The sequence below is a fragment of the Eptatretus burgeri genome, chromosome 17 (genome assembly GCF_056783735.1).
Source record: "Eptatretus burgeri isolate ZD-2024b chromosome 17, Ebu_testis_v1, whole genome shotgun sequence".
Taxonomy (NCBI): Eukaryota; Metazoa; Chordata; class Myxini; order Myxiniformes; family Myxinidae; genus Eptatretus; species Eptatretus burgeri.
In genome coordinates this window covers 20,038,598-20,066,496 of record NC_140977.1, presented here as the reverse complement: position 1 = coordinate 20,066,496, position 27,899 = coordinate 20,038,598, and the positions used below count along the sequence as shown (strand labels likewise).

Here is a 27,899-nt window from a genome sequence, read left to right as displayed (position 1 = left end):
TAAGAGGGGAGTGGGGGGTGAGGGGGGATTAAGGTTAACCCCCCTGACCCAAATTGTGGTGTCGGGCGGTTAACACCGCTAGCCCCCAGACGGTCGAGCAGTTCCTTATTAATAGGAGGCGGACAGGTTGATCCTCAGAGATTTTAATGCGTGCGGGAGGGCAGGGCACAATGGCGGAGGGGTGGAGGAGCACAGTACCGGGGTGTGGGGGGGGGGTGGGTTATACTCAAACCCCACTACAAATACATGGCTACATCTTCTTAAAATGAACACATTTAATGAAAAACAAACAAATATTTACAAAGGACAATCATTAAAATGGTAATGATAATGATGAAGAAAATAATTCCTAAAGTCAAGTCGCCTCTTCACACGGATTCAAATACAGACAAAGGGAAAACAAAATAAATAGAAAACACTTCCTTTCAAGTCTTCTTGTACTTTGCTTGGCCCATAGCCTGTCTTTGTTGAATTTGGAATCGAGGCATTTCAACCAACACGTGCAGACGCGCACAAAATGGCACCTCGCTTCTCTCGAAGCAGGATAAATGCAAGCCAGGCACTCCACGAGTGGCACTCAACACCAAGGCTCAGAGCCCCAGTGCATCCGCTTCATGCGTCGATCGCCCTCACTGACCCGCTATGACATATACAAGGCTCGGGGTCTGTTTCTCATGACTCAACTAAGAGCCAAAGGCCAGCATCATGCTTCGTGCGTGCGCTCACCCTGAACTACCACCTCCACTCTCATGCGCTCCCCCTCTTTCTCTCTGGCCTCTCAAAAAATGCGCAACCAACCCTTCCTCATCAACGTCATGCCGAACAATCCTCCGCCTCCAGGGGCATGGCCTACTCGCACGAAACACAGGAAGACAGGGCTTCCGCCTGCTCGGCGAGCTTCTGACGTCACACCCATCAATCATCAGCCTCAGGAGCGTGACTTCGCCCGACATCACCCTTGGAGGTGGGGCTTCTGCTTGCTCAACACGTATGCTTGTTTCTCATGCTTTTGGTTATAAAGCCAAAGGGAAAAGTCACAGAGGGCAATTACGAACTGGGGAAGCTTATTCTTAAACTCCAGCTAATTAACACTGCACCACCCCCCCCCCCCCCCCGTGTGGTGACACGTAACACTCAAGCTCAGTTTCCCCACTTAATTACATTGTGATGCCTTCTGCACGCCCACGGACCAAACTACTCCATTCAATACAATATTTATTATTCTCTTTTTTTCATTGTTTTATACTGGTGCTATATGACGACAGTAGGAATAAAATAAATTAAAATGCAACAGAACGTCAGATTTATCGGACTACTCGAGACAATTGTGTCACAAGGTGTGTTCTGCACACAAGTTTTCTCGTATCCGGACAGCGAGATTGCTTCGTTTTATGCGCGGAGAGACACGGCCGATGACATGCGTCGGCTTTGTTGCGATTAATTCACCGCGGAGCAACATGTGCGCTGCGCTGTTCATGTCACCTCACTAAAATATTTCTGATATCGAGCAGTATGCAAGTCAAATTTACATTATTGAATTACGAATAGGATTTAGTCTTACCAGTTGTTATTTCCGAGTTTTCCTTCGATGTCCTCCCGATCATCATGAACTCCGGGAATTTCAGCCATTTTTCTCTGCTTGTCCTGCTTCGGGCTCGAACGGGTAAGGCCGTATTTCATTTCCAGCTGCCTGAACTCCACCTCCCGCGACTACGCTATCTGACAATTCTCCATGTGATTCAGACCAAAATCCTTCATTTCTCTCACACTCACTGTCATTACCAGACAAGTGAAAGTCCATGTAATCCATTATTCAAAACCAAATGTTCGATTTTTTTTGAAGCAGAAATGAACGAAGCGATTGAGTCGACCAATCAAATGTGGATACACACAGCAAGCCAATCGAATCACGTAGACCACCAACCCGAGTAATTAACGTGCAGCCTTTGTCATCCTGTAGTTGACGTCATGTGGGTTACGCCTCTTTCAGGAGAATTTTTAGAAGCGTTCCCGAAGAGTTTTTTTTTAATTTTACATAATGAGTATTGTGAAAAAAATTGTCAGATCTGAAATCACGATGAAAAACTCCTCGAGGACACATATCTATCTATAATTCCAGCAATCTGTGTGTGTGTCTGTGTCTGTGTGTGACCGCTGTTTCTCGACAACCACTGGTCCGATCTAATTGAAACTTGCCAGGTATATTGCTGGGGACCTGAGGATGTGCCTTTTCAAAGTTTGAAATTAATCGGACAAGTGCTTCCCAAGTTATGGCCATTTATTTACCAAACCAATGACAAGACACGTTGTTGCGTGGGCGTGGCCGATGGGAAAGGGAAGCTCAGCCGCGTTCCCCATTACAGGTTACAACGTAGGACTTCCGGATAGTGATGACTTCGTGTATTCTAATAATTTCTCGATTTCTTATGCGCATTTATAGATAAACACAATGCCCCAAGTTATGATCGTTTTCATATTAGACGGTGCATTAATTTCGGTAACATCAGAGTGCTGGTATGCTCCGAACCAGGAAGTAAATTTTTTTTTCTCTCTTATCTTTTTGTTTTTCGTTGCCACGACATTGCGAAAAGGTAAAATACGTTGGCACTAATTGAATAATTGGGTATTAAAACTATATTGCGAATAATCGTAACTGCGAATAATATGCGAACTTCCGGGTAACGCACGTCCGGGCACGCGAAAGCGAAGAAACGGCCTGTGTGGTTGTTGTTTGTTGTTCGCGGTTTGAATATTTATTGATAAATTTAATTTTAATATATATTTTTTTTTTTACGGGCATGTACTAGTAAATGAAATTTCAGTACTTTTGCATGTCAGGGGACCTTTAAAGATGGGGCCCACACACACACACACACACACACACACACACACACACACACACACACACACACACACACACACACACACACACACACACACACACACACACACACACACACACACACACACACACACACACACACACACACACACACACACACACACACACAGGAATGGCGGCCGTGGCCTTTATTTGTACCTGTCCGCCTCGTGCAGTCTGGTCGAGCTTGTCCGGTGGCGGGACTCGAATCCGCCGCCAACAACGCAGCACCAAGCACCAGGGACCAGGAACGACGCCACGAACGCCAGCCAGCACGGGAACGGACCAGACGAGACGCCAGCAGGCAAGACGAGGCTTCCTCTCCTTCTCCTCTTTTTCGACGACGGGGCGAACCTTTTCTTCTCGACGGCTCGCAACCTCCTCTTATCCTTCCCTCCCCCGCGGGTCGAGGGAAACGCTCTGAGGCACTCGCCTCTGGATTGGACGAGGGGCGAACATCACATCTGGCTTGGCAGGGCCGCCCCTGAGGTGGTCAGCCTACTGATTGGACGAGGCGTCTCGGGGGGTGTGTCGAGGCGTCTCGGAGGCCCGCCCCCGGAAGAGGCTCCGTAGTAGCTTTCGGCACGCTAGCCTCCCATTGGCTGGTGCGTGCGTGCGATGCTCGCCCTTCGCTCATTGGCTGGAGGAAACATCCCATGCTCTTCCTCGGAGCGGAGCCTCGATCTGAGGCGATGGAGGCTCCGCCCACGCCTTCAGCCAAAAATACGTGGGTAATGGCGACCGGGTTGAGTGAGGGACAGTGCCGTTGTTGTAGTAGTAGATGTAAAAAAAACCTGACTATAAAATAACTCAGCGCACATATGAAATTCCCATTAGACATAGGGGATGGATTCTAACTATAAAAACATACTTATTGAAATAACTAAGCTTAGGGACTGCTGTCTGTTTGTGTGCAAATGGCTTCCAGATTCGTAACAATATTACTTGGAACAAAACCTTTATTATTGTTCTCATGCCTTTCCTCACCCTCGTGATACAAAAGATTGCTTATGTTAAAGGTATCTAGGTCGGTTATTATATTTTTTCCTCCATCCGTCCAGCATGGTCCGCACGTAGTTAGCTGGAAAGTTCTACCCCACTAATTGGCTGTAATTAGCAGGAGCGGACATGGCAGCTCCGCTCAGTTGCACCTCACACGGTAAGTTAATGTAAGTATGCATTGAGGGCATGACACCCCCCTTGGTATGGCTATCCACAGGTAAGGTACCGCATGGGGTAGTGTAACCCTGCAGTATTAGCAGTACCAACTGGCGTTCGTGGTTGCCTTGCAACCCGTCGGTGTGCAGTGTTTTCTGTGCTTGGCGGCCTCAGGACCGGGCGTTCAGTAGGGACGTGGCAAGCGTCGAACCCCAGATCCGCTCGTGGCAAGCCTCGAACCCCGGAGCCGTAACAATATATACATATGTGTGTGTGTATATATATATACATACATATATATATATATATATATATATATATATATATATATATATATATATATATATATACATACATATATATATATATATATATATATATATATATATATATATTGTTACGGCTGTGGAAATTCGCAGAGCACCATATAGGACCTGAGCTCAGTTATGTCGATAAGTCTGTGTTCAGATAGATTTCCCCACCGATGTCTAAGGGAATTATTCGTATAACCGGACTGTGAATCTTCAGTTTGCCGTTTTTCTTTTGCAATCGTTATTTTGGACCAACCGCTTCGCAACAACCACCTCCACCACCAACATCACTCTCAACAACCGCTTCGCAACAACCACCTCCACCACCAACATCGCTCTCATCAACCGCTTCAGAACAACCACCTTAACCACCACCGCCCAACCACACCACCCTCACGACCAACACAAAACGCCAGCCACACCACCATTACAACCACTGTAACCACCACCGCATTGCCACCTCGGCACACGGTTGCGAGAAGCCTGGCATTCATTGGGGGAAAGCAGACGATGGTCCCACCCCCAACGAATAACATCTGTGCCGGCCAACGCAGCAGGAGAATAACCCAACACCAAGAGTTATAAAGCGAGACTAGTTATGAAGAAAGGAAAAGAATGAGAAAGGTCCCGATTCAGCGAGGAAAACGCCCTACTTCTGGAAGTTTCGCGCGCGTGCTGGAAGAGGGGGGGGGCAAAGGGAGGGGCGAGGTTCCGTGGAAATAAAAGGGCGCACTGAACGCAAGTCGGGGAGTCGGCTGCTGGAGGTTGTGAGGTGTGTGGAGGAGAGGAGAGAGTGTCGTGTCAGAGTTGTGGGCAGTGTGTGGAGCCGCGGTAGGGAGCTGGAGAGAGCGGAGCCAAGGCGCGCGGCCTGCCGTACCGTGCCTTACCGTGGGTCGTTGGAGAGGGGACGTCGAGGGTTGCCCTAGCAAGTCACCACGAGGGTGAAGGTAGCCAGCCCGGTCTCTCGGAGCCTTTGCGGTCTACACGGCTCCGTGCCTATAAAGACCCCAAGAGGTCCAGTCTACCCCTCGTCTTTCCTTGGGTTTTCTCTGTTGCTTTTGAATGAACGTTGTGGCGCTATGTTCGTAAGTAGAACTGTTAAGTGTGTACATAATAGACGGTAGTAGCTCTTTTGCATTGCTTTTGTTGGTTGTATACTTGTGTGCGTGTTCGGCCTTGCATAATTACATGACTGCATGACTGCACATGTGCCGCTATTTCAATAAATGTGCTTGTTTAAATGTTAACCTGTTCGTTGCGTCCTTTCCCTGATTGAACTGCCATATTGCACTCGGAATACAGTTGGTTGTTAAATAACCGATAAAGTAATCAGGTCCAACGGGGCTGCGCGATAAATACCCCGCTCGGTTATCCCAAAACGAAGCGAGCTGCTTAAGCGGCTCGTTTCCAAGCGGCCCCGTTGAGGTACAGTCTCTCGGTAATCTGCCCGCGCGATTAATTAGGTATATCGACAATTCGGCGATTGACCCTGTAGCGCGGGTAGAATATTGACTAGGCTGTGGTGTGCTCAGAACACACCCGTGCCTGGTTTTCGGCGTTGATCCGGAAAGCCGCGACTGGATTGTCCGTTCGTTGGGCGAAGCGGCCGCTATTGGTTAAACGCGGTTGTTCGCACGCCGGCGGGCGGAAATCCACAACACTTGTCAAGGAGTGGGATTCGAATCCATCCCGCCTCCAACCAAATTAATGGGAATTGGATCAAGGGTGTCTGGAGCGACCCTCCGTTCCCCCAAATTACGAGCTTTTTAAAAAAATTAATTCCGTTATGCAAAATGGCAGTTTGAGGCGAGCGGGAGCAGGGTGGATTAGGAATGCGTTTTAATGCAGAATCCATGGCCCGGGACGGTTCTTTTTATAACCCCATCACTAATTATAGTCAGTGGGGGCGCTCACCCTCATATACTGAGCATGAACTTTGTCGGCAAGCAAACTCAAAGTCGCAAAATAGCGGCGCGATCGCACCTCAGCACAACATGGAGCGGGTTGCTATTAATAGCACAATGAACGGCATGACACGGGCGGGGGCTCCCAGCCACCGATTCAGACCATGTGGTCGCGGCAGGCGCCATGACCTGCGTGGCAGGATGCCGGCGCATGCATTGGCAGGCTTCAGACAGAATTGTCGGGGGCCTTGGAGCGGTGGAGGTATGGTGATGACTATGGGGGAATTGCATTCGTTTGCCTTTAAATTGGACGAGGCACGGCGGCACGTAGACGGGGTTCAGGAGGATTGGGTGCACAAGGAGTCACAACAAATGGCCGATGTACAGGAAGAAATGAGGGAGGGAGAAAAAAGGAAAACAAAGATAGAAAAGGAAAAACGTGAACATGATTTGGAACTTAAAAAACTGAGGGAAGAATTGTTGGAAAAGTCGAGACAGTTCAAGGAACTACAGGAAGAAATGAGGAAAGTACCGGAAGGTTAGAACAAGAGAAGAGCAAACTGAACAAAAGAACAGAGGAGGAGCAAATTAGTAATTCCCGGGACAGAAAGAACTTGGAAGAAAAATGGAAAACAAAGTTGGAAGACAAAAAACGGGAACAGGAATGGCAGGGATACTATAAGAGATTGGAGGAAATGGGGTAGGAAATGGAGCAGGGAAGAAAGATCGACCAATTGAAGGAAACGATGAGAGAGGAAAAATGGAAAAAAATTTCTGAGTTACAGAAACACAAAAGCAAAGAGAGGAATTACAAAACGAGCTGAGGATGTTAAGATTGGAGAAGGAAGAACAAGAGGAACAGTGGAATAGAAAACAAAAAGAACACGAATTGGAAATTCACCAACGAAAGGAGATGAGGAAGGAAGAATGTGAAAGAGGTGTGGAGATGAGGACGGAATTATAAAAAAAAGCTTCTGAGTTTCAGAAACACCAAAACAAAGAGACAGGATTACAAAACGAGCTGGGGATGTTGAGAGAGGAAAGAACGAGAACGGAGAATGAAACGTTAAGGAACCACACTGTGCAGATCGAACAGTTAGAAGCAGAAGCAAGATTAAAGAATGAGATGCAAGAAAGAGTAGTGAAAGAAGAACGAACCAGGAAAGGGAGATCAGCCAATTGAAGGAAACGAGATTGCAGAATGAGGAACAAGAGAGACAGTGGAATAAAAAGCAAAAAGAGTATGAATTTGAAACTGAACAACAAAAGGAAAAAGCAAGGTTGGAGTACGAGGAGACAGTGAAAGAACAGGGAATGAAACAGGAAAAGGAAATCAACAAAATGAAGGAGACCATGAGATTGGAGAATGAAGAACATGAGAGACGGTGGAGTAGAACACTTAAAGAAAACGAGTTTGAAGTTAACCAACTCAAGGAGAGAGCAAGATTTGAGTCCACGGAGATGAAAAAACTCTGGAAAGAGAACAAACAACTCAAAAAGCTCGGAAAGGAAGAACGACTCAAATGGAGCCAGGAAGAAGAACAGCACAACAATAGGGGATGTGTGACATCACCACAGGGAGGAACGTTAGTGGTGCGGGACTTGATTGACATCACTCGTTGGATGAAAGAACAATTATGGCAAACCCTGATAAAGGAGACACAAATAAAAATGGAGACGAGGGAAATAACAGAAACGACGAAGGAAAAAGAAGTATTGCCAGAGACACGGGAGATAGACAGAGTCGAGACTGAATTAAATAAAACGGAGGAAACAGAGATGAAGATCCAGGAAGAAACTAATAGACACGAAGAGACAACAGAAATAAAATGTATAGAGAGGCGGGAGATAGAAAAAGTAGAGGAGAGACTACACGATAAAGACGGGGTGAAAGACGAGCACACACACATGGAGTTAACGAGGGGCAATGAGGGGGAGCTCGGGGAATGTCTCGTGACCCGGTGCAAGCAGCCAGATAGCCTCCTTATGGAACGAGGGGAGGGACTGTGCCCCTTGAGGCGGATCTCGACCAGGTGGGTCCGGTCGAGCTTTGCGAGGTCGAGGGTGCGAGTGCTGTAGACGGGTACACACATAGCTTGGGGGGTGTGAAGGCCCCGGGACCCCTTGTGGTGGCGCGAATCCCCAGTGTGATTGTTCCGGTGTGTGTGGTTACAAGTGTGCCGAAATGCGTGCTTTCCAGCACGCATTGTGTGAGTGAAACCCCCTGTGCAAGTGGAAGGCCGTGTGTGAGTGGAACCACGTGTGCGAGTGAAATGGCATGCGTGAGTGAACGGCCGTGTGTGAGAGACAGCGTGTGTGAGGTGGCTGTACGTGAGGGAGATGACTGTCGGCATGCGGGAACACGCAACTGCATGTCCGATTGTCATGGTGAGGTGTGTGAGCGTCATAGCACGCCGGAGTGCGTGCATTGAATGGCAACGACAAGGACGGAACCAGACGAGGGACAAAGGCCGAGTAGCGGCCGTAGCTGTTTTTGGGACCGTGCCGGGTTTGCACGATAGCGCACGCGGGGTCCGTGCCGTGCTACGCACGAGGCCGACACGTGCGCGCCTGCGCGAGTGAAATCCGGTCCGTAAATGCACGCGGTGGATGTTAGCCGATCCCGCGGATGGACAGAAGTAGGCTGGGATAGATGAATTTGGACCGGATGGGTTCTCCAGGCGAGCGTGTGTGTGAAGCTCCGACGAGCAGAGCACATGTGCTCGCATGGGGAACCCCTCAAAACGTGAGGCTTGTTTTTGGATGTGCAAGGTGACGTCGTGGATGCATGGTTGGAATCCGGCAGGAGGGAAATCCCTGCTGGATGGTACCGTCCGAGGAGGGACGAGGTGCGCGAAGGGCGAATAGCTGCCATGACGTCACAGGGAAGGAGCGCAGGCTGAGAATTGCCGCGCTGGTGTGCGCATGAAAAAAAAAAAAGCAAGCTTCGCTTCGGGTGAACAGGATTCCCTGAGCAAGGGGTGGAAGACCCCCCCTGTCCAGGGCACAGGACACAACTAGTTAGGGGGAAGGGTTAGAGTTAGACCGGCTTCATGGGGCAGGGATAAGTCCTCATGGAGCCTGTGGAATAGATTAGTTAGAGGGATTGTAGTTCAGATTAAGGATGGAGTATGGGATTTTTGGAGACACGGACAGACTTTGGATGTGTAGTGGGGACGTAGCTTAGCTACGTAGAGTTAAAAGGATGTGCTATATTGTAAGGGATGATGAGGGAGCACGAGGTAGTGATGGGATTTAGTGAGAGGAATGGCAGTGTTCAGCGATGGAGTGAAATTAAAGGAAACACAATGAGTGAGTGGGGGCCAGCGGGCCTGAGTGTATGGAGTGAATGTGGTATGCATGGTTCGACGAGTGATTGGGGGGGGAGGAGTGATTCCCACCCAAGGGACCCCAGAGTCAGTGTAAAATGAGTTAGTGGGTTAGTCAAATTGACAAAATCGAGGTCGTTTTGCTATTGGAGGGAATGTAGACTCGAAACCCATTTGGAGGGGTGCAGGAGCCCTGTTGACGGGCTGGGAGCGTGGCGGCGAACGGTGAGTATCGCTTAGTGGGTACCCCGGGCACCGGGCTAGTCGGCCGCGGCAGGCCAAGGGCCCATGGGGGGCCGGGATAGTATAGTGGGCATGGGTGGGCCCGCATGATGCGGGGCCCGTGGCGCCAATAGCCAAGTGGGCAGTGTCGTGGGCACGGGCACCCGGGGAAGGGGCCCGTGGCGCCAGCCTGCCACATGAGCATCGAGGGGGAGTAGCCAGGGAGGGAATTCCCCAGTCTTTAGGGAGCTGGTAGGCTCGGAGACAGTTGCAGGGCCCGGGGGTGCCATAGTTTGAGAATCGGCAGAGGGTAGTTCCTGCCAAGGGAGCCACGCGTCCCAGCCATGAGACCATGCGAGGGCACGAGGGAAAACTGGAGGGCAAGGCCCGAAATTGTGAGGACACCAACACAGGCGACGGGAATCTTGGTTGGTAGAACCAGTAGATCAAGCGACAGGTGCTTTTGGAAAGCCCCGGGGTAGTTTAGGAGTAGTAAATGTTAGGGTAGATACGAGATAGGGAGATGTACCCCTCCGCACCATCCATCCCTTCGCTCTCGTTGTGGGCCGCTGGACTTGTGGCTTCATTGTGAGGCTTCATTGGGCCTCAAGACAGAACGCTAGCTCTCCCTTATTCCCCTCCAGGAAGGGAACGTAGGGGTTGGGAGTAGGCTAGGAGACAGGATAGGATAGCCGGACAGAGACTAGAAAGGGGGTTAGGGAGACAAATAAAGAAAAAATAATAATAACTAGAGGGGAAGCACTCGGTAGAGTGCAAAACCTCCGCCGCCAATACTGATAGGTCACTCAAGTGAACCTGATATCCTATTCATTCAATTTGACGTCAACAGTGCTCACAGAGTTATAGTTTGCAACTTTCACTTTTACATACTCAATTCATTCGTCATAACTGGATTCCTTAAGACAGAAATTGATTTTACGTGGGTATATCCACCTGAAGTTCCAAAATCAGCCGCGATTATAATTTTGGCATGTTTTTTGTTGGAAATCACTTATAACATGTAGAAACGCAAAAAAAAAAAAAAAATAAATTAAAAGAAAAATAATCGAAATTTTGTTGAAAAAAAAAGTTGCAAAAATTTTTTTTTCCTCTAACAATTTTTTTTGGGGGGGGAGTTGGAAATCACTTAAAACATGTAGAAATGCAAAAAAAAATTCAAATATTTTTTCAAAATTGCTGCCGTAGAGGCCATATTGGACTTTGGACCAAGTCCAGAATCTAATGGCATGATCCTTGGACCATACCTAATCCCCCCACCAAGTTTTGTCGAAATCCGTCCAGGAGTTTTTCCGTAATACTGTTAACAAACAAACAAGCAGTCATAGACTGGTACTTACGAAATCGTCAACTTGACCTCTCACCTTGTCTAATAAAAGCTGTCTCTCGAGAAGGTAGCGACGCAAACCAGAAGTTTCTACGATGATTCTGTACCAAACCATCAAAAATCGTAATGTCGACCGAAGCAAAAATCTCCATTTCTCCACGCAATTATTTTATCAAAGTCACAAAACCGTAATATTCGGCCATCCACCAACAATGTTTACATAATCCGATAGCTCAGCGAGTCAGGCATGCGACGATAACCTTTATTGGGACAAAAATGACTTTTAAACACCATCTTTATCGAAAACACCGTCAGCACGCACACGCAAAACCTTTACGTGACTCAACGCCACGTCTGCTCGAGCGCGCTGCATCACGTGACGACCCGTGACGCGTCGAGTGAAATATTTTTTATACAATCTTAAAACGTCTCCAAAACATCCGATTTGTACCAGAATTTCGACAACCGAGTTTTAAGCGTCCCAAGCGATCGCAAAAACCAAAGACAAAATTAAAATCGAAGTTAAAACGAACTCGTAACGTCGAGCGAAGCAAAAATACTCCATTTCTCCACATGAATTTACGGAATTATGTTTGACCTCACTAAGACCTTGACCTCTGACCGATTTTGACCAAAATCTAATCAGCGCTAGCCATCACCCTCCTGAATCACGTGGTGTAATTTGACATTGGTAGCTTCTTCCGTTCTCGAGTTATCGGGCCTACAAACAAACAAACACACAGAAACGGAAGTGATCAATATACTTACGAAATCTTTAGATTTCGTAAGTAACAAACAAACAAACAAAAAGGGGTGAAAACAGTAACCTCCGATCTTTGATGGCGGAGGTTAATTAGAGGGGGAGCACTCGGTAGAGAGCAAAACCTCTGCCGCCAATACTGCTGGGTCACTTAAGTGAACCTGATATCCTATTCATTGTAGGTCAAAACGGATCAGACTCTACTGAACCACGATTGAATAAACTAAACCAGAGGGGGAGCACTCGGTAGAGTGCAAAACCTCCGCCGCCAATACTGCGAGGTCACTCAAGTGAACCAGATATCCTATTCATTCAATTTGACGTCAACAGTGCTCACAGAGTTATAGTTTGCAACTTTCCCTTTTAACTTTTACATACTCAATTCATTTGTCATAACGAAATTCCTTGAGACAGAAATTGATTTTACGTGGGTATATCCACCTGAAGTTCCAAAATCAGCCGCGATTATAATTTTGGCATGTTTTTTGTTGGAAATCACTTATAACATGTAGAAATGCAAAAAATAAAAAAAAAATAAAAAAAAATCGAAATTTTGTTGAAAAAAAGTTGCAAAATTTTTTTTTTCTCTAACAATTTTTTTTTTTGGGGGGGGGGGGTTGGAAATCACTTCAAACATGTAGAAATGCAAAAAAAAAAAATTCAAGTATTTTTTCAAAATGGCCGCCATAGCGGCCATATTGGATTTTGGACCAGGTCCAAAATTTAATGGCATGATCCTTGGACCATACCTAATCCCCCCACCAAGTTTCGTCGAAATCCGTCGAGGAGTTTTTCCGTAATACTGTTCACAAACAAACAAACAGAAAGGGGTGAAAACAGTAACCTCCGATCTTCGATGGCGGAGGTTAACTAGATCGACATGCATGTAGAAATGCCCAAAAAAAAAATAAAAAAAAATCGAAATTTTCTGTGTTTTTGTGTGTCTTATGGGAAGCTTTTTTCTTTACGACAGACACGTTTACACACATTTCTTTCACGAGCTCTGAAGCCTACCCCCCATTCTTCCTCAGCAACAATTTTTTGTGAGCTCCGACGCCCGCCTTTTTTGAGAGCACACGGGTGGTCATGGTAACCGTGCGCCAGTGGGGCGGGGTGAGCTTGGGGTGGACTGCACCCGCGGAAATGGCCCGGAGATATAAAATTGAGTGAGAGATACGTTCTGAGGAGAAAAGCGAAAGAGAGGAAAGCGAAAGAAAGCGGGGCGAAAAGAAAGCGGGGCGAAAAGAAAGCGGGGCGAAAAGAAAGCGGGGCGAAAAGAAAGCGGGGCGAAAAGAAAGCCAGGGAGGGAGACGAGAACGAGAAGTAAGCTTGAGAAGTGAGCAAGAAGCGGGTGTCTGACCAGCACCAATGAGAAAATTTGTCCTTCCCAGTGCTTGGGAAAGTGAGCGTGTGGTGCGCGTGTGGGTGTCTGACCAGCGCCAACGAGACAATTTGTCCTTCCCAGTGCTTCGGTAAGCGAGCGTGTGGTGTGCGTGTGGGTGTGAGCAGCGCCGCCAACAAGTGAGGCATGGGGCGGTCACCCCCAATAACAGGATCTGAACCTGTGACGGATGATCCCGGTGCCCTCCAGACATCGACTGGCGTTCAAGGCTGCCCCGTGAGTGGGTGCACGGCGGGGTTGGGTGCTTGTGACGGACGTGACATGCACACACGCATTTCAGGACGTTTTCACTTCACGTACGACTTTCTGCTGATGAGACGATTCTTCCCCCACCCCCTCCCCCTGAATGATCTGTTATGTACCCATGTCTGTGTTTAGCTGCAAGTCAACCCCCAATAAGCATCTCCTCTTTGTCTCTTTCCTGGCATTTTGATTGATTTTGCTTTGAAATACATTCTTTATTTACCTCAGCAAATAAAAAGTTTTATTTATTTATTAACAAATTATTTGTCGATTCCCAACCTATCCGTGTTTGTCCTTTCTTTCCATTGGTCAAGCATTGTCCGAACCTAGATAGACTGGGAGGTAATTACCACAGATTTGACTAAAAATCGTCGGCATGCACCAGCGGTTAAAATGCTCGGCCGCCCTCATTAAAATGTAATCGAGATAACATTGGTGCTTTGCAGAGGCCGCGCTCCCCGCTCAGGTAACCACGTGACCTCCAGTTAAACGGAATAATTAGACGATGCACACTGGAACTCGAGATTGACTGAGCGGCGTTTGTGGTTCTAAAACAACTCAACGTACCACAACGTTAATTGTGAGCGGTGGCCCCAGGTCCGGCTCTGCCGAGGACAATCTATATATTAATACTGAAGGACCAATTTTGTGCTCCTCCTAGCGGTCGCGTCACGTTTTTCTCGGTACTGTGACCTGGACTGAAAGAAACTTCGTACCTGTAAGAGTGCATCGCACATTGTGGCAACAGTCAACTTTGAACTCTGAAGCAGAATAAACACTTTTCGTTTTACATTAGTTTACATGGCGATGTGTGACGTCACCGCTGAGAGGCGTCAGGACGTCATGACATCGGTCATTCGGTGACCTCATTACATCTGCCGTCGACAGACCGTTACCGCTGAGAGGTGTAACTCCACTCCTCGACAATAGCGTCTGCAATGTAAAACCCTCTTCTGCACATGGTGACTACCTCAGAATGTGAATTTGACACAAAAAAATGTAACAAGAAACATTGTATCTATCTACCTATATATTAATACTGAAGGACCAATGTTGTGCTCCTCCTCGCGGTCGCGTCACGTATTTCTCGGTACTGTGACCTGGACGGAAAGAAACTTTGTACATGTAAGAGTGCAACGCACATAGTGGTAATAGTCAACTTTCAACTCTGAAACAGAATAAACACTTTTTGTTGAGACGGGGGGGGGGGGGTGAGGAGTGAAGAGGCAGGGGTGGGGGATGAATAGATGGGGACAGGGAGTGAAGAGGCGGGGGGGAAGGTAAGCAAATTTTTGGGCGGGGGTAAGCAAATTGAAAGCGGGAGACGGGGGGGGGGAATGAGGCGGGGAATGAGTGGGCGGGGGCTGGGGTGAATTAGGCGGGGTTGAGTGTGAGGGGGTGGACAGGGGGCGGGGGCCCGGGGGCAAGTGGGGCGGGGAATCAAGAGACAGGAGTCGGGGAGTGAAGAGGCGGGAGCGGGGCCGGGGTAATTAAAATTTTGGGCGGGGGTAAGCAAATTGAAGGCGGGGGGCAAGCACACCCTGTCCAGTCCATGTCACTCGAGTGTGGGTGAGCTGGTAAGGGTGGTTGAATGAACGGAATCCGTCTGTGACGGGGTTTCGGCTCGTTGGGAATTAATCCCCCTGAGTGACAAGCTGGTGTCTCGGTACCAATCACCGCAACAATATATATATATATATATATATATATATATATATATATATATATATATATATATATATATATATATATATATATATATATATATATATATATATATAGAAACACACATATACGTATTTATATATATGGCACAGGCACAGTTTTGATTGTAATCGATGGGGATCATGGAGATGATGGGTGAAGAATGAGCAGGTCACTCACAGCAAATTCACCTTTTGAAGAGAACCTCTTACACTTTTGTTTCCTCCAGTTTACATATTCCCCCTCCTACCTCTACCCCATCTCATCTCCCTTGGTTTACCTCAGATTACCTGTTTTACATTTACTCCCCTTCAAACCCCGAGAAAACGTCGCAGTTCAGATTCTGCATCAAGGGGTTTAAATCGATGACGTCATCACAAAACACCGTCTTTCAGCGTCTCCCATTTCTCACACCATGAACATTTCGTTTCAAATTGTATAAAATGAAAATTATTATTTAACAAACATGTTATAATCTGTACCACGAGCTTTAATCCTCCTCACGGACAAATTTAAAACACAAACATGTACAACACTTACCCTCCTCACAACTCGTCTGCAAACTTTCTGTCGCTGGGCGAATCACTTCAACACGGAACCGTGATTGAAAAACGCAAGGATCTTCTTCTTCTCCACGTATTAAATATTACATCTCTCGAATCCCTCTCGATCGTTATTTCACCACGAGTGTTTACAACCAGAGCATTGTTCTCAGGTTAGAATCTTACTAAAAAGGTTTTCTGCACAAAAAAATCCAACGTTGAGAAAAAAAAAACGAGTAAAAAGAGGGTCTGACATGCCAAGCTAACATATACACCTCCGTTGGCATTTCGAGATTTCAACACCAATGGAAGGTTGTTGTTGTTGTTGTTAATTGTTGTTTTACCGGTTGTTCGACGATGAGATGCCTTCCTCTGCGTTATCCCTACTGGACTGAAAATAATTATAATGCTCTTAACCAGTCTCTGGTATCGCTGCCGTGAGTTGGAGACAGTGTTGCCAACACCGCGCCAGAGATGCACAATTGGGCTCCTTCGGGCTTTCCGCCGCGCCACATTAAAAAGCTGCCGCACCTCGTCAAAAACTGGGTTATTTTGCTTTCTCTCAAGGCGCAGCACTCTTTTTCTATCTCAAGGTGCATTGCACTGCCCGATGGTGCTCCACCCGGTGAAAAGAACCGCTGAACCGGAGTGTATGTTCCAAACGGCGCGATGATTCCATGACAGGGGGTTTCTGGCCGTGTGGGTACAGAAAACAAAGCACGTGAATCGTGAATGGGTGATCATCGTGAGCGGTTGTGTTCCATCGACACAGAAGGCCAATGATAAAGAGGAAGAACAGGAACGTGTCTGACAAGGGACTGGAATGATCGACAGCTCGGGAAGGAGAACGAGCGAAACACACTTTACAGTCATGATCACGGCTCGACCTTCAGAACCGTTAAAAATAGTTTAAAAAATCATTATCACGTCCTTCAGATATAATAGGAGTTAATAATTACTCTAATCATCGACGAAGTAATTTAATAGAAATCAAACACGATATTTAATTGTATTGAAGTTCAAGAATGAGAGAAAAAAAAACAGGTGCAGATAACCGATTAATGTTAGAGAGCATATCCCGACCTTAACGTGTGAGCACCCTGTTCTATTTTGGTAAAAACCACAAAATTATGTCTTAACAAGGACAAATGTGTCCAAGAGCCGCGTCATAAAGGTTTTGTCTTCACCAGAACAAGAAGAAGAAGAAGAAGAACAACAACAACAACAACAACAACGCGGAGCTCTCTTTGAGCCAGTGTTTGCAACGCGACGCGGATAAAAAACAGAAAATAAATCTTACCCGTGTGTGAAGGAAGCGGTGCGATGAAGCGGCTATACACCGCATAAAACGTAGCCCCGTGGCAGACTGATGGTTATTTCCTCAACAGGTGGGAGACCTTTCCACGATTCCCACCAGACTCCCCAGAATTGTCGGCCGCCCCACACGGATAATTCCGTAACGCGGCGGGTCACTTAACCGACCGTGGACTCCAATCACTCAACCGCATGACCTCAGGTCCTACCGTCTACCTAATTAATCACGTGATTTAATTACCGGGGAACACGCCCTCGGTACGTCTTGTCCGAACCGGATCACTCCACCGGATCGGATGCAGCAAAGCGACACTGCCAAGGACATACCGGGTAAAAGGAACGGATCATTGGGAATTAACACCTGGCTGAGCTCGGATTCGGACCATGCTGGATCAATGAAAGAACAGACAAAAACGAGCTGGGAACATTTCTAATAATAATTTATTTACAAGCAAGCAAGGAAAGGTATGTGGTTCAGTGAATAGTTTTATTGGTGTGTGTAATGCAGGGATAGAAAGAAGCGTGAGGTCAACAATGTACAAGCAACTTACGAAAGCAGACACAGAGCAGATGTAACCTGAAATAATAATAATCTGCAATCTTAACTTACGAGGACAGGTGCCAGGACACACACACACACACACACACACACACACACACACACACACACACACACACACACACACACACACACACACACACACACACACAAACACACACACCCCGATGAAGAGGAGTTAAATGAAGAGAAAACAGAGGAGAGGAGATGATGCTAATGGTCTCTGAATACCTTGCACGATTGCCCGATCGCACCACCAATACGTTTTGGGGGAATGCTCCGCTGGGTAATATTGTAGTGACCCCGGGTCTCGGCGGCGAGCACCACCGCTAGGGGGAGCAGTTGAGTCGGCTCCACCTAACACCCGGAATTTCGGTCGTATCTTTCAGATAAATCCGAAAGGGCACGGGTCCCTTATCGGACCGAAGATCGTCAATAGGTCGTCCACGTGGGATAGGGTCAATTGCCAATTTCAATATACCTAAATATCCACGCAGTCTAACTTCCAGGGAACCGCACCCTCGGCCGACTCTGTCCGATCCGAGTCGCAGGGAACGGCTTGGATCCGGCATAACCGAGCGGAGTTACCAGAGCCGCGCCGGACCAAATGAACAATTTGCTGCTTCGCTATTTCCCAACACGCACCATGCTAAGCCAATGAAAGAAACACAGAAACGAGCTGGTACATTCAACAAACAGGGGAATATATTTTCACCAATAATTGGGGAACGAGGGGAGCACGTAAGGGCAGAGTTATCCGAATATAGCAAGGCAAGTAATGTACAAGGAACACAGGCACTTAACAGTTTCCACTTATCAGACGGGGCCCACGGACACAGACACACACACACAACATACCCAGAAATGGACCCCGTCGGGCCTTTATTGAAGGCTTCCAGCTCGAGGAAAGGTGAGCTGGAGACCAGAGCGAGCTTGGACCTGTCCGCCTCGTGCGGTCTTCGACGTTCCGGCTCGGCGCGACTCGAACCCGCAACAATGATGCCACTCCAAGCACCAAGGACGGAGGGTGAAGGATGGACACCAACCAGCACGACGGCGGACAAGGCATCGAGCGCCAGCAGGCACGGAGCGATCTGAGACGATCCGGCAGGCAAACCTCAACTAGCCCCAGTCGGATCGCGCCGATCAATTATTCACTCCCCATCCAGGGGGGAGGGGACTCCCTCTCGTAACCCGCCCCCCCCTTACTGGACGGTTTTGGCACGCGATCCACTCGTTGCCCCTGTCATTGGCCAAAAGGGGTGCCAAGTCCGCTGATTGGACCGGGGGGGGGGGCGTGGTGGGCGTCACGGCGGACCGCCCCTCAAACAGGAAGATGAGTAATATTGTTCTTTGTTGGCTCCCATTGGCCGAACGACGGCAAACTCGCTCGCATCTCTCTAATTGGTCGAGAGAGACGGCAAGTCCTTCATTGAACACCGTGCACCGCGAGCGTTCTGGCGTAAGGATGGAGCGAGGCGAATGTGTTGTTGTTGTTGAAGTTGAAAATGCAAAAGAAAACACTGACTATTAAAATAACTCCGCAGCGCACAAACATTTAATCACCAATTAAACAAAGGGACAGGACCCTGACTACAAACACATACTTACCGATAGAACTGATCTTTGGGACCTGGCTGTTGTGTGCAGTAAGCTTCCAAATTTGTAACAATATCTCCCTGACAGCTGGCGCGCCATTTCTTGCTTTGTGCAGCTGGCGTCGTCCAGAGAATGAGACGCGACCATCGGGCGTGACGGGAGGGACTTGGGTGGAGAAGGCAGAGTCAAGAGCGAGTGGGCGGAGTGGGAGGCTGTACCAGGTGTGTGGAGTCAGCAACATGTGGGCAGAGAAGGGCGAAGTGGAGGCAGAGTCACAGCGATGACGGCGGGTGAAGAAGGCGGAGTCGCCGGCGAATGGGAGGAGAAGGCAAGTTGGAGATCCAGCGTGTCAGAGAGAGAGAGAGAGAGAACGGCTTCACCATCCGCCTTTTACACACCCCGTGGTGTGGGGCGGGGGACCACCCCGAAGCAATGCGTCATCACCCGAATCGGGCACTCTGATTGGCCCAGGAGCCCGCGCAGCCCGGCCACGATTCCACTCCACTTCCAGCAAGATGGCTCCATGCAGTGGAATTGTCTCGCTCCGACCTCACCACGTGATATGCATGCCCCGTACCGAACTCCGCGACATGAATTGCCTTGCACGAACTCCCGGACCGTGCCCTGACGACCGGCTGAGGGTCATGTTGGCCCCGCATGCCCGCCTGGGCACCCCCGGCTGGCGCTGGTCAATGTGCCTGCTCTGTGATTCGCCACACGGCCCGAGCTGTACAGCATGCCCCTGCCTGATCGCGGCTTCGCTGGCCAGAGAGGCGAGAAGGTAAGATGTTATGGCAAACCGATGCACAGACGGTAAGATGTGTCTATTCGTGCCCTGCTCTGTATGATAATAAAGTGTCGCGAGCGGTGCATAGATCTGCCTTCAAGCACGTTCCGCACAGTGCACGCGGATCTGCCATTAAGCACGTGGCCAGCGCTCGCGTTCGCCCAATTCTGTTATCGAGTGCGCGGGGCCAATTCCGATCTGTCAGGCATTGAGGGGAACGATCGGATATAATAAATAGATGGAGGTCTGGAATGAAAAAGAATATAGATATGTCTCAGATGGAGAAATGGAGGGAAAAGAGGATGCCGATATAATTAGTCCATAAATGGATTGAAAAGTACGCGCCACCCGTATCGTGCACACCGTGACGGGGTTGTCGTTTTTGTATTATCGGCCTCTGATGATGTAGCAATTGTCACCAAGTTATATTTTTGGTATTGCCGATATTGGGTCATTTGCTTCTGTGTTGTGAAAAACAATATCTATGTTTTTCTTTAAGAGATATTCATTCGTATGCCTTTTCAATGCAAACAGCAATCTCATCCCAGATCATTGGAAACGTCAGACACTCATCTCGAGCTTGCGGCAGAGGTTCATTAGAGGATATCGCTGTTTCCTCGCAGCTGCACTGTCGATGCTCATGGTGTAGTTGCAGCTTTCTCTTCCCCTCCCCCGGCACGTGTTGGATGTAAATTCGGATTTACTACAGGAATAAGCAGAAAAGAAGAGTAGAAATGTAGTGGTGTGAGCAAACCCAGCTATGAGATCCCCGCAACATACGTCCCATTTGACCCACTAGACAAAAGGGAAGGGGCTATCTAAATGTATATTTATGGAATAACTGTCTAGGGACCACTATATGTTGGATGCTATTGCCTTGGAGGCATGCGGTTCCTGGAACCGCAACACTACCCCCCTCCCTTTTGCTAGACTCGACCCAAGTCGTTAACATTCGTGTGGCATGTCGGTGTAGTTTCTCCTCTTACGTTTTACAAACGGATCCCTGAGTGCGACATTTCAAATACATGTCCCAAAAATAAATAACCTAGTGCGTTGCGTATCTAAACGAGGAGACTCATACGGACATCCTCACCTACATTGCCGGAATTTGAACTAAACAAACAAACATGTGGGTTAGAACTACATGCATTTCTACTATTTACATTAATCATGGCCCAGAACCTGTGACTGAGGAGAGGAAACACAGTAAATGAAAACATTTGGGGATGAGTGCAGCAGCAGGTAATCAAACGATCAGGCATCTTCAGGGCCCTCAATGATCCTTTGTTTGTTTGTTTTTTCCTTTTCCTGGTTGTTGGAGGCAACTCACCCTAACACGGCAGGCCACACGTCGTCTCACAGTCCATTTGAACTGGCCTTTATCAACAGAAAGATGTCAGGGCTGCGCAAATGCAGTCCCCGGTGATGCGGCTGCTTGCATGGCAGTCCCTGCAAACACTTTCACAGAGATGAACCTGGTGCACATGGTAAGGTTGAGTGACATTGCAAAGCATGGTAAGTGGAGTCAAGGCAAAGGCAGATAAAGGCATGGCAAGGTATGGGAAGTGGATTCAAGCAAAGGCATGGCAAATGCAGACCAGGTAAGATGCGGTAGGTCGGCACACGAAGCTGGCCGGCCTCGGTGTGGTCTCCTGGAGTTGTGGAGGGAGTGTGGTGGCGTTGGCCGGTCTGAAGACGGGTTCGGTCCTGCCCTACAGTCTCCCCCCATCCTATTGCCTATGCCTGTCCTTGTCCACACCCATCCCCTAAAGATAAAAAAAAATTAAATTTAGACTTTTTTAATTCCTAATTGCATGTGTCCCTAACCCTCTTATAGTCTGTGTTCGGCTAACCTGTCCTGTCGTCAATTCCCAATCCCTAAGATCCCTTTAAAGAGGACTGGGCAAGAGACAAGCAAATCTGTCTAGAGGTCCGATGTAGCCGCAGAATAGCTCCCACAGGTTTTAGCATTTCCAAGATGAGTCCAGCGGCCAAAAACCTGTGAAGGGATGGATGGTACGAAGGGGTACACATTTTCTATCTATCCTACCATTTCTTAAACTTTAAACTATCCTCGGGGCTTTTCAACACGCCTGTCTCTTTAAACTATTGGTTTTAGCAACCACGATTCCCGTCGCCTGTGTTGGTGTTAATTAATAATTTGGGCCTGCCCCGAAAATTTTCCTCCGTGTTCTCACACAATTTTGTGGCCGGGCAGCGTGGCTCCACTGGCAATTCTGCCCACCTGCCAAACTCAATATTCAGCACCCCAGGGTCGCTAAGGCCATCTCCAAGCGGACCTACTCCTCATTGACGTGTAGAATGCCCTCCATGGCATTTCCCCCTCAATGCCCACATGGTATGTTGGCGCTCTGGGTCCTTTTTCCCTGGGTACCCGTGCCCATTACTCTAACTCGGTCCCTTGGACCGACGGCCTACTCTGGCCAACTACTCCGGCGCCCAGGGTACCCTCTACTCAATACTCAAATTTCACCAGCCATGCTCCCAGCCCGTCAATAGTCTCATGCACCCTGCAAAAGGTTTCGTGCCTTCATTTTTTTTTGTATATCACTTGAATATCACTTCACAACGACATCCTTTTTGTTAATTTAACTATCCCGCAAACTAACATTACACTAACCCCGGGTTCCCTTGGGTGGGATTCACTCCGCCCCCCTCCCCCCCTCAATCATTCGTTCGCACCATGCATTCCACATTCACTCCATTCACAATCGGGCCTGCTGACCTGCACTTATTCATCATGTTTCTTTCTTCTTTTTTTTCAAACCAACACTCCACTATGTCCCCCGAACTAACTCGTGCGCCCAGTCATCCCTTACTCAAATGCACGTTCCATTTAACTCCATTGCTGAGCTCCGTCCCCACTACACGTTCCATGTCTGTCCATGTTTCCCATCATTCTAAATTCTAACCTAAATTCCCCTTAACTGACGTTCCCGGGCCCACATGGAGGCCTGCTAATTGGACTCGCTATGTCCTCCGTGAGGGAAATTTAATGGTGCGAGGGCTCCAAGCATTGTTGTACTCACGCTTGCCACCAACGTTATCTCTGGGTATGGCTGCAGGGAATAAACTCCCTGAAAGCTGTTGTCCTGAGCCATGGATTTCTCTAACCTCTTCTCCTTTTGGCTGCTCCCGTTAGGGGTCGCCACAGCGGATCATCCGTCTCCATTTCACTGTCTTCCACATCTTCCACTGTCACACCAACCACACGCATATCCGCCCTCACCACAACCATAAACCTCCTCTTTGGCCTTCCTCTTCTCCTACCTGGTGGCTCCATCCTCAGCATCTTTCTCCCGATATACCCCGCATCCCTCCTGTGCACATGTCCAAACCATCTCAATCTCGCCTCTCACTTTGTCTCCAAATCGTCCGACCTGCACTGTCCCTCAAATATACTCATTTCTAATCCTGTCCATCCTCGTCACTCACAACGAGTATCACAGCATCTTTAATTCTGCCACCTCCAGCTCTGCTTCCTGTCTTTTTGTCAGCGCCACCGCGTCCAAACCATATAATATAGCTGGTCTCACTACCATCTTGTATACTTTCCCTTTCACTCTTGCAGATACCCTTCGATCAGAAATCACTCCTGAAACTCTTCGCCACCCACTCCATCCTGCCTGCACTCTCTTCTTCACTTATCTACCACACTCTCTGTTACTTTGGACAGTTGATCCCAAGTATTTAAACCCATCAACCTTCACCACCTCAACTCCTTGCAACCGCATCATTCCGCCACCTTCCCTCTCATTTACGCACATGTACTCCATCTTACTTTCATTCCCCTTCTCTCCAGTGCGTACCGACACCTCTCTCGGCTCAGCTCAGCCTGCTCCCTACTCTCACGACAGATCACGATGTCATCCGCGAACATCATAGTCCATGGAGACTCCAGTCTGATCTCGTCCGTCAACCTGTCCATCACCATTGCAAACAGGAAAGAGCTCAAAGCTGATCCTTGATGCAATCCCACCTCTACCTTAAACCGGTCCATCATTCCTACCGCACACTTTACTGCTGTCACTGTCCTCATACATATCCTGCACCACCCTCACATACTTCTCTACCACTCCCATCTTCCTCGTACAAAACCACAACTCCTCTCTTGGCACCACTGTCATAAGCTTTCTCTAAATACACAAACACACAATGTAACTCCTTCTGGCCTTCCCTATACTTCCCCATAAACACTCTCAAAGCAAACATCACATCTGTAGTGCTCTTTCCTGACATAAAACCACATTGCTGCTCACAAATCATCACCTCTCCTCTCAACATAACTTCCACTACTCTTTCCCATAACTTCATGGTGTGGCTTATCAACTTTATACCTCTGTAGTTACCACAACTCTGCACATCACCTTTATTCTTAAAAATCGGTACCAGTCCACTTAATCTCCACTCCTCAGGCATTCTCTCACTTTCCAAGATTTTGTGAAACAATCTGGTTAAAAACTCCACTGCCATCTCTCCGAAACATTTCCATGCCTCCACTAGTATATCATCTGGGCCAACCACCTTTCCACTCTTCATAGCTGTCCTCACTTCATTCTTACTAATCCACCGCACTTCCCGATTCACTATCTTCACCTCTTCCAACCTTCTCTCTCTCATTTTCTTCATTCATCAGCTCCTCAAAGTACTCCCTCCACCTTCTCAATGCACTTTCTTCGCTTGTCAGCACATTTCCATCTGCATCCTTTCTCACCCTAACTTGCAGCACATCCTTCCCAGCTCGGCCCCTCTGTCTGCCCAATTGGTGCAAATCCTTTTCCCCTTCCTTTGTATCCAACTTCTCATACAACTCGCCATATGCCTTTTCCTTCGCCTTCGCCACCTCTCTCTTCGCCTTGTGCCGCCACTTCTTGTACTCCTGTCTACTTTATTCATCTCTCTGGCTATCCCAATTCTTTATCACCAACCTCTTCCTCCTTATACTTTCCTGTACTTCCTCGTTCCACCACCAAGTCTCCTCGCCTTCCTTCCTCTGTCCAGATGTCATACTAAGTACCTTCCTAACTATCTCCGTCACCACTTCTGCAGTTGTTCCACACCTCTTTACCACCATCCAACACCTGTCTCACCTTCTCTCTGAATTTCACACAACAGTTTTCTTCCTTCAGCTTCCACCATCTGGTCCTTGGTTCAGCTCTCACTCTCTTCCTCAACCTTACCACCAAAATCATCCTACAAACCACCATCCAATGCTGTCGAGCTGCACTCTCCCCTGCCACCACCTTACAGTCTCTAATCTCTTTCAAGTTGCATCTCCTGCTTAAGAAGTAGTCCACCTGTGTGCACCTTCCTCCACTCTTGTATGTCACCCTGTGCTCCTTCTTCGTAAAATATATATTTACCACCACCATTTCTATTCTTTTTGCAAAATCCACCACCATCTGCCCTTCCACATTCCTCTCGTTGACACCGTACCAACCCATCACCTCCTCCTCATCTCTATTTCCTTCCCCAACATGCCCATTGAAATCCGCTCCAATCACCACTCTTTCTTCCTTGGATACACTCTCCACCACTTCATCGAACTCACTCCAGAAATCTTCTTTCTCTTCCATCTCACACCCCACTTGTGGGGCATATGCACTGATGACATTCATCATCACACCTTCAATTTCCAACGTCACACTCATCATTTGGTCAGACACTCTCCTCACCTCCAATACACTCTTAACATAATCCTCCTTCAGGATTACCCCAACACCATTTCTCCTCCCATCCACACCATGGTAGAACAGTTTGAAACCACCTCCAATGCTCCGAGCCTTACACCCCAACCACTTGGTCTCTTGTACACACAGTATGTCGACCTTTCTCCTCTCCATCATATCAGCCAACTCTCACCCTTTACCAGTCATAGTACCAACATTCAAAGTTCCAACTCTCACCTCCACACTTCTATCCTTCCTCCTCTCCACCTGCCTCTGTACACACCTTCCCCCTTTCCTTCTCCTCCTTCGCCCAGCATTAGCACAGTTTCCACCAGTACCCTGCTGGTCAACAGTACCAGTGGCGGTCCTTGGTAACCCGGGCCTCGACCGATCCGGTATGGAAATCCGGTTTATGAGCCGCATATTTTATTTGGCACAGGTTTTATGCCGAATGACCTTCCTGACACAACCCTCCCCATTTATTCGGGCTTGGGACCGGGGCTGAGAGTGCACTAACTTGTGCAACAACCGTTCTTTGTGTTCGTCTCTGTTTCCAGGAAATCCCATTTGTCCTCGATGGGACTCATGTCTGGGCTCCAGTGTCACTCACACACATGGATCACCCCAGATATAACCTTGTTCTCCAAATACTGTTTTAGTATATTGGAAATGTGTTTTGGATCATTATCTTGTCGAAAAATGAATCCTCTTCCCATTAAATAAGTTCCACTCGGAAACGTATTGTGCTGCAGTATCTGTTTGTACTCTTTCGTGAACATCCTATTGATTTGAAAAAGGTTTTCCTGCACCAAAAGTTGATACACAACCCCAGACAATTACAAAGGCTCCTCCATGTTTAACAGTAGACTGCAAACATTGTGTGTCGTAATGTTTTCCAGGTCTTTGGTGTACAAACTGCCATCTCTTTCATCCAAAAAGTGCAAATTCTTGTGTTTCTTCGCGGCCTTTTTTGTCTTGTACCGAACCAGTTTCTTTCAAGCATTGCAAAGTGTACTCCACATTATTGGAGATGTTCAGCTTTTCCACTATATTCTTTATACTGAAGCTCTTATATGAGCATTGACAATGTATACAAAAAAAATGAGGTATCATCCAGCATTATATGTGCCGTGGTTATGACATTTACCCTGTTCAGACACAATCGTTGAACTTGCATTCATATAAAGATGAGCAGATAACCTCGTTCCACCAGGCTGTCAGGGAATTGGTTTGCAATAGTGTGTGAAATATTTCGGGAGTTTGACAGCAATGCCCTTCGACAGCAGGGACTGGTGGAAATTCCATGGAATGTAAAATGTGACTGAGTCCTCAACACCTTTTTTCTTCAAGTCTTAAACCCTCCACCCACTGTCGCAGTCCCAATTCCTCAACCCCAAGTCTTCAAACTCTCCTCCCAAAACCCCAAGTCCTCAATCTCCCCCTCCCAACCTCGGCTTCAATTCCACTCCCGCCCTTCACACTCCAAATCTTCAAACCCCCTCCACACTACAACCCTTCAACTCTTCCACCCCCAACAACACCTCAACCTTCCCCTCCAATAAAAATTCTTCAAACCCCCTCCCCCTCCCAATTCTCTCCAATTTATGCTCTCGCAGCCCCTTCCGAACCCCAACCCCCTGTCCCCCCCTCACAAAAGCAAAAGCGCACTCTTACATCAATCAAACATTCTTACATCAGATAGATAGATGGAGAAGCAATACAAAATTGTGCTACACAGAGATTACATCAGGGCATTCTTACAATAGACAGATAGATAGATAGATAGATAGATAGATAGATAGATAGAAAGACACACAGATTGATAGACATACAGATATTGTATATAGATAACATTGACATATACACAGACACATATAGAGATAGCTATGATAAGACAGACAGACACATATATATATATATAAATATATATATATATATATATATATATATATATATATATATATATATATATATATATATAGATATGTAATTAGATAGACACACAGGTAGAATAGCAACACACACACACACACACACACACACACACACACACACACACACACACACACACACACACACACACACACACACACACACACACACACCAAAATAGATAGATCGAAATACAGACAAACAGATAGATAAACAC

The 27,899-nt window shown here is 47.6% G+C and overlaps 2 protein-coding genes across 8 annotated transcripts in view; both read right to left on the bottom strand.

The window, feature by feature from the left end:
• Window positions 1-15,879, bottom strand: part of LOC147009492 (uncharacterized) — a 170,951-nt gene extending 155,072 nt beyond the window's left edge. Inside the window, exon 1 of the mRNA XM_085861897.1 lies at window positions 15,800-15,879. The gene's annotated coding sequence lies outside the window, so the exon portion shown is untranslated. The remainder of the gene's footprint in view (window positions 1-15,799) is intronic.
• LOC147009491 (uncharacterized) overlaps window positions 1-27,165 on the bottom strand; it is a 97,829-nt gene extending 70,664 nt beyond the window's left edge. The window contains exon 1 of one of the 7 annotated variants that reach the window (XM_085861835.1): window positions 21,391-27,165. Coding sequence is in view for 5 of the 7 variants with exons in the window: in XM_085861845.1 (XP_085717971.1) it covers window positions 1,562-1,607 (46 nt within the window). In the remaining 2 variants the exon portion in view is untranslated. Of the gene's footprint in view, window positions 1-1,561; window positions 1,861-15,799; window positions 15,931-21,390 lie in introns of those variants that run through there. The other 6 variants (XM_085861834.1, XM_085861845.1, XM_085861844.1 and 3 more) reach the window with 6 other exon arrangements.
• Between the last annotated feature and the right edge of the window lie 734 nt (window positions 27,166-27,899).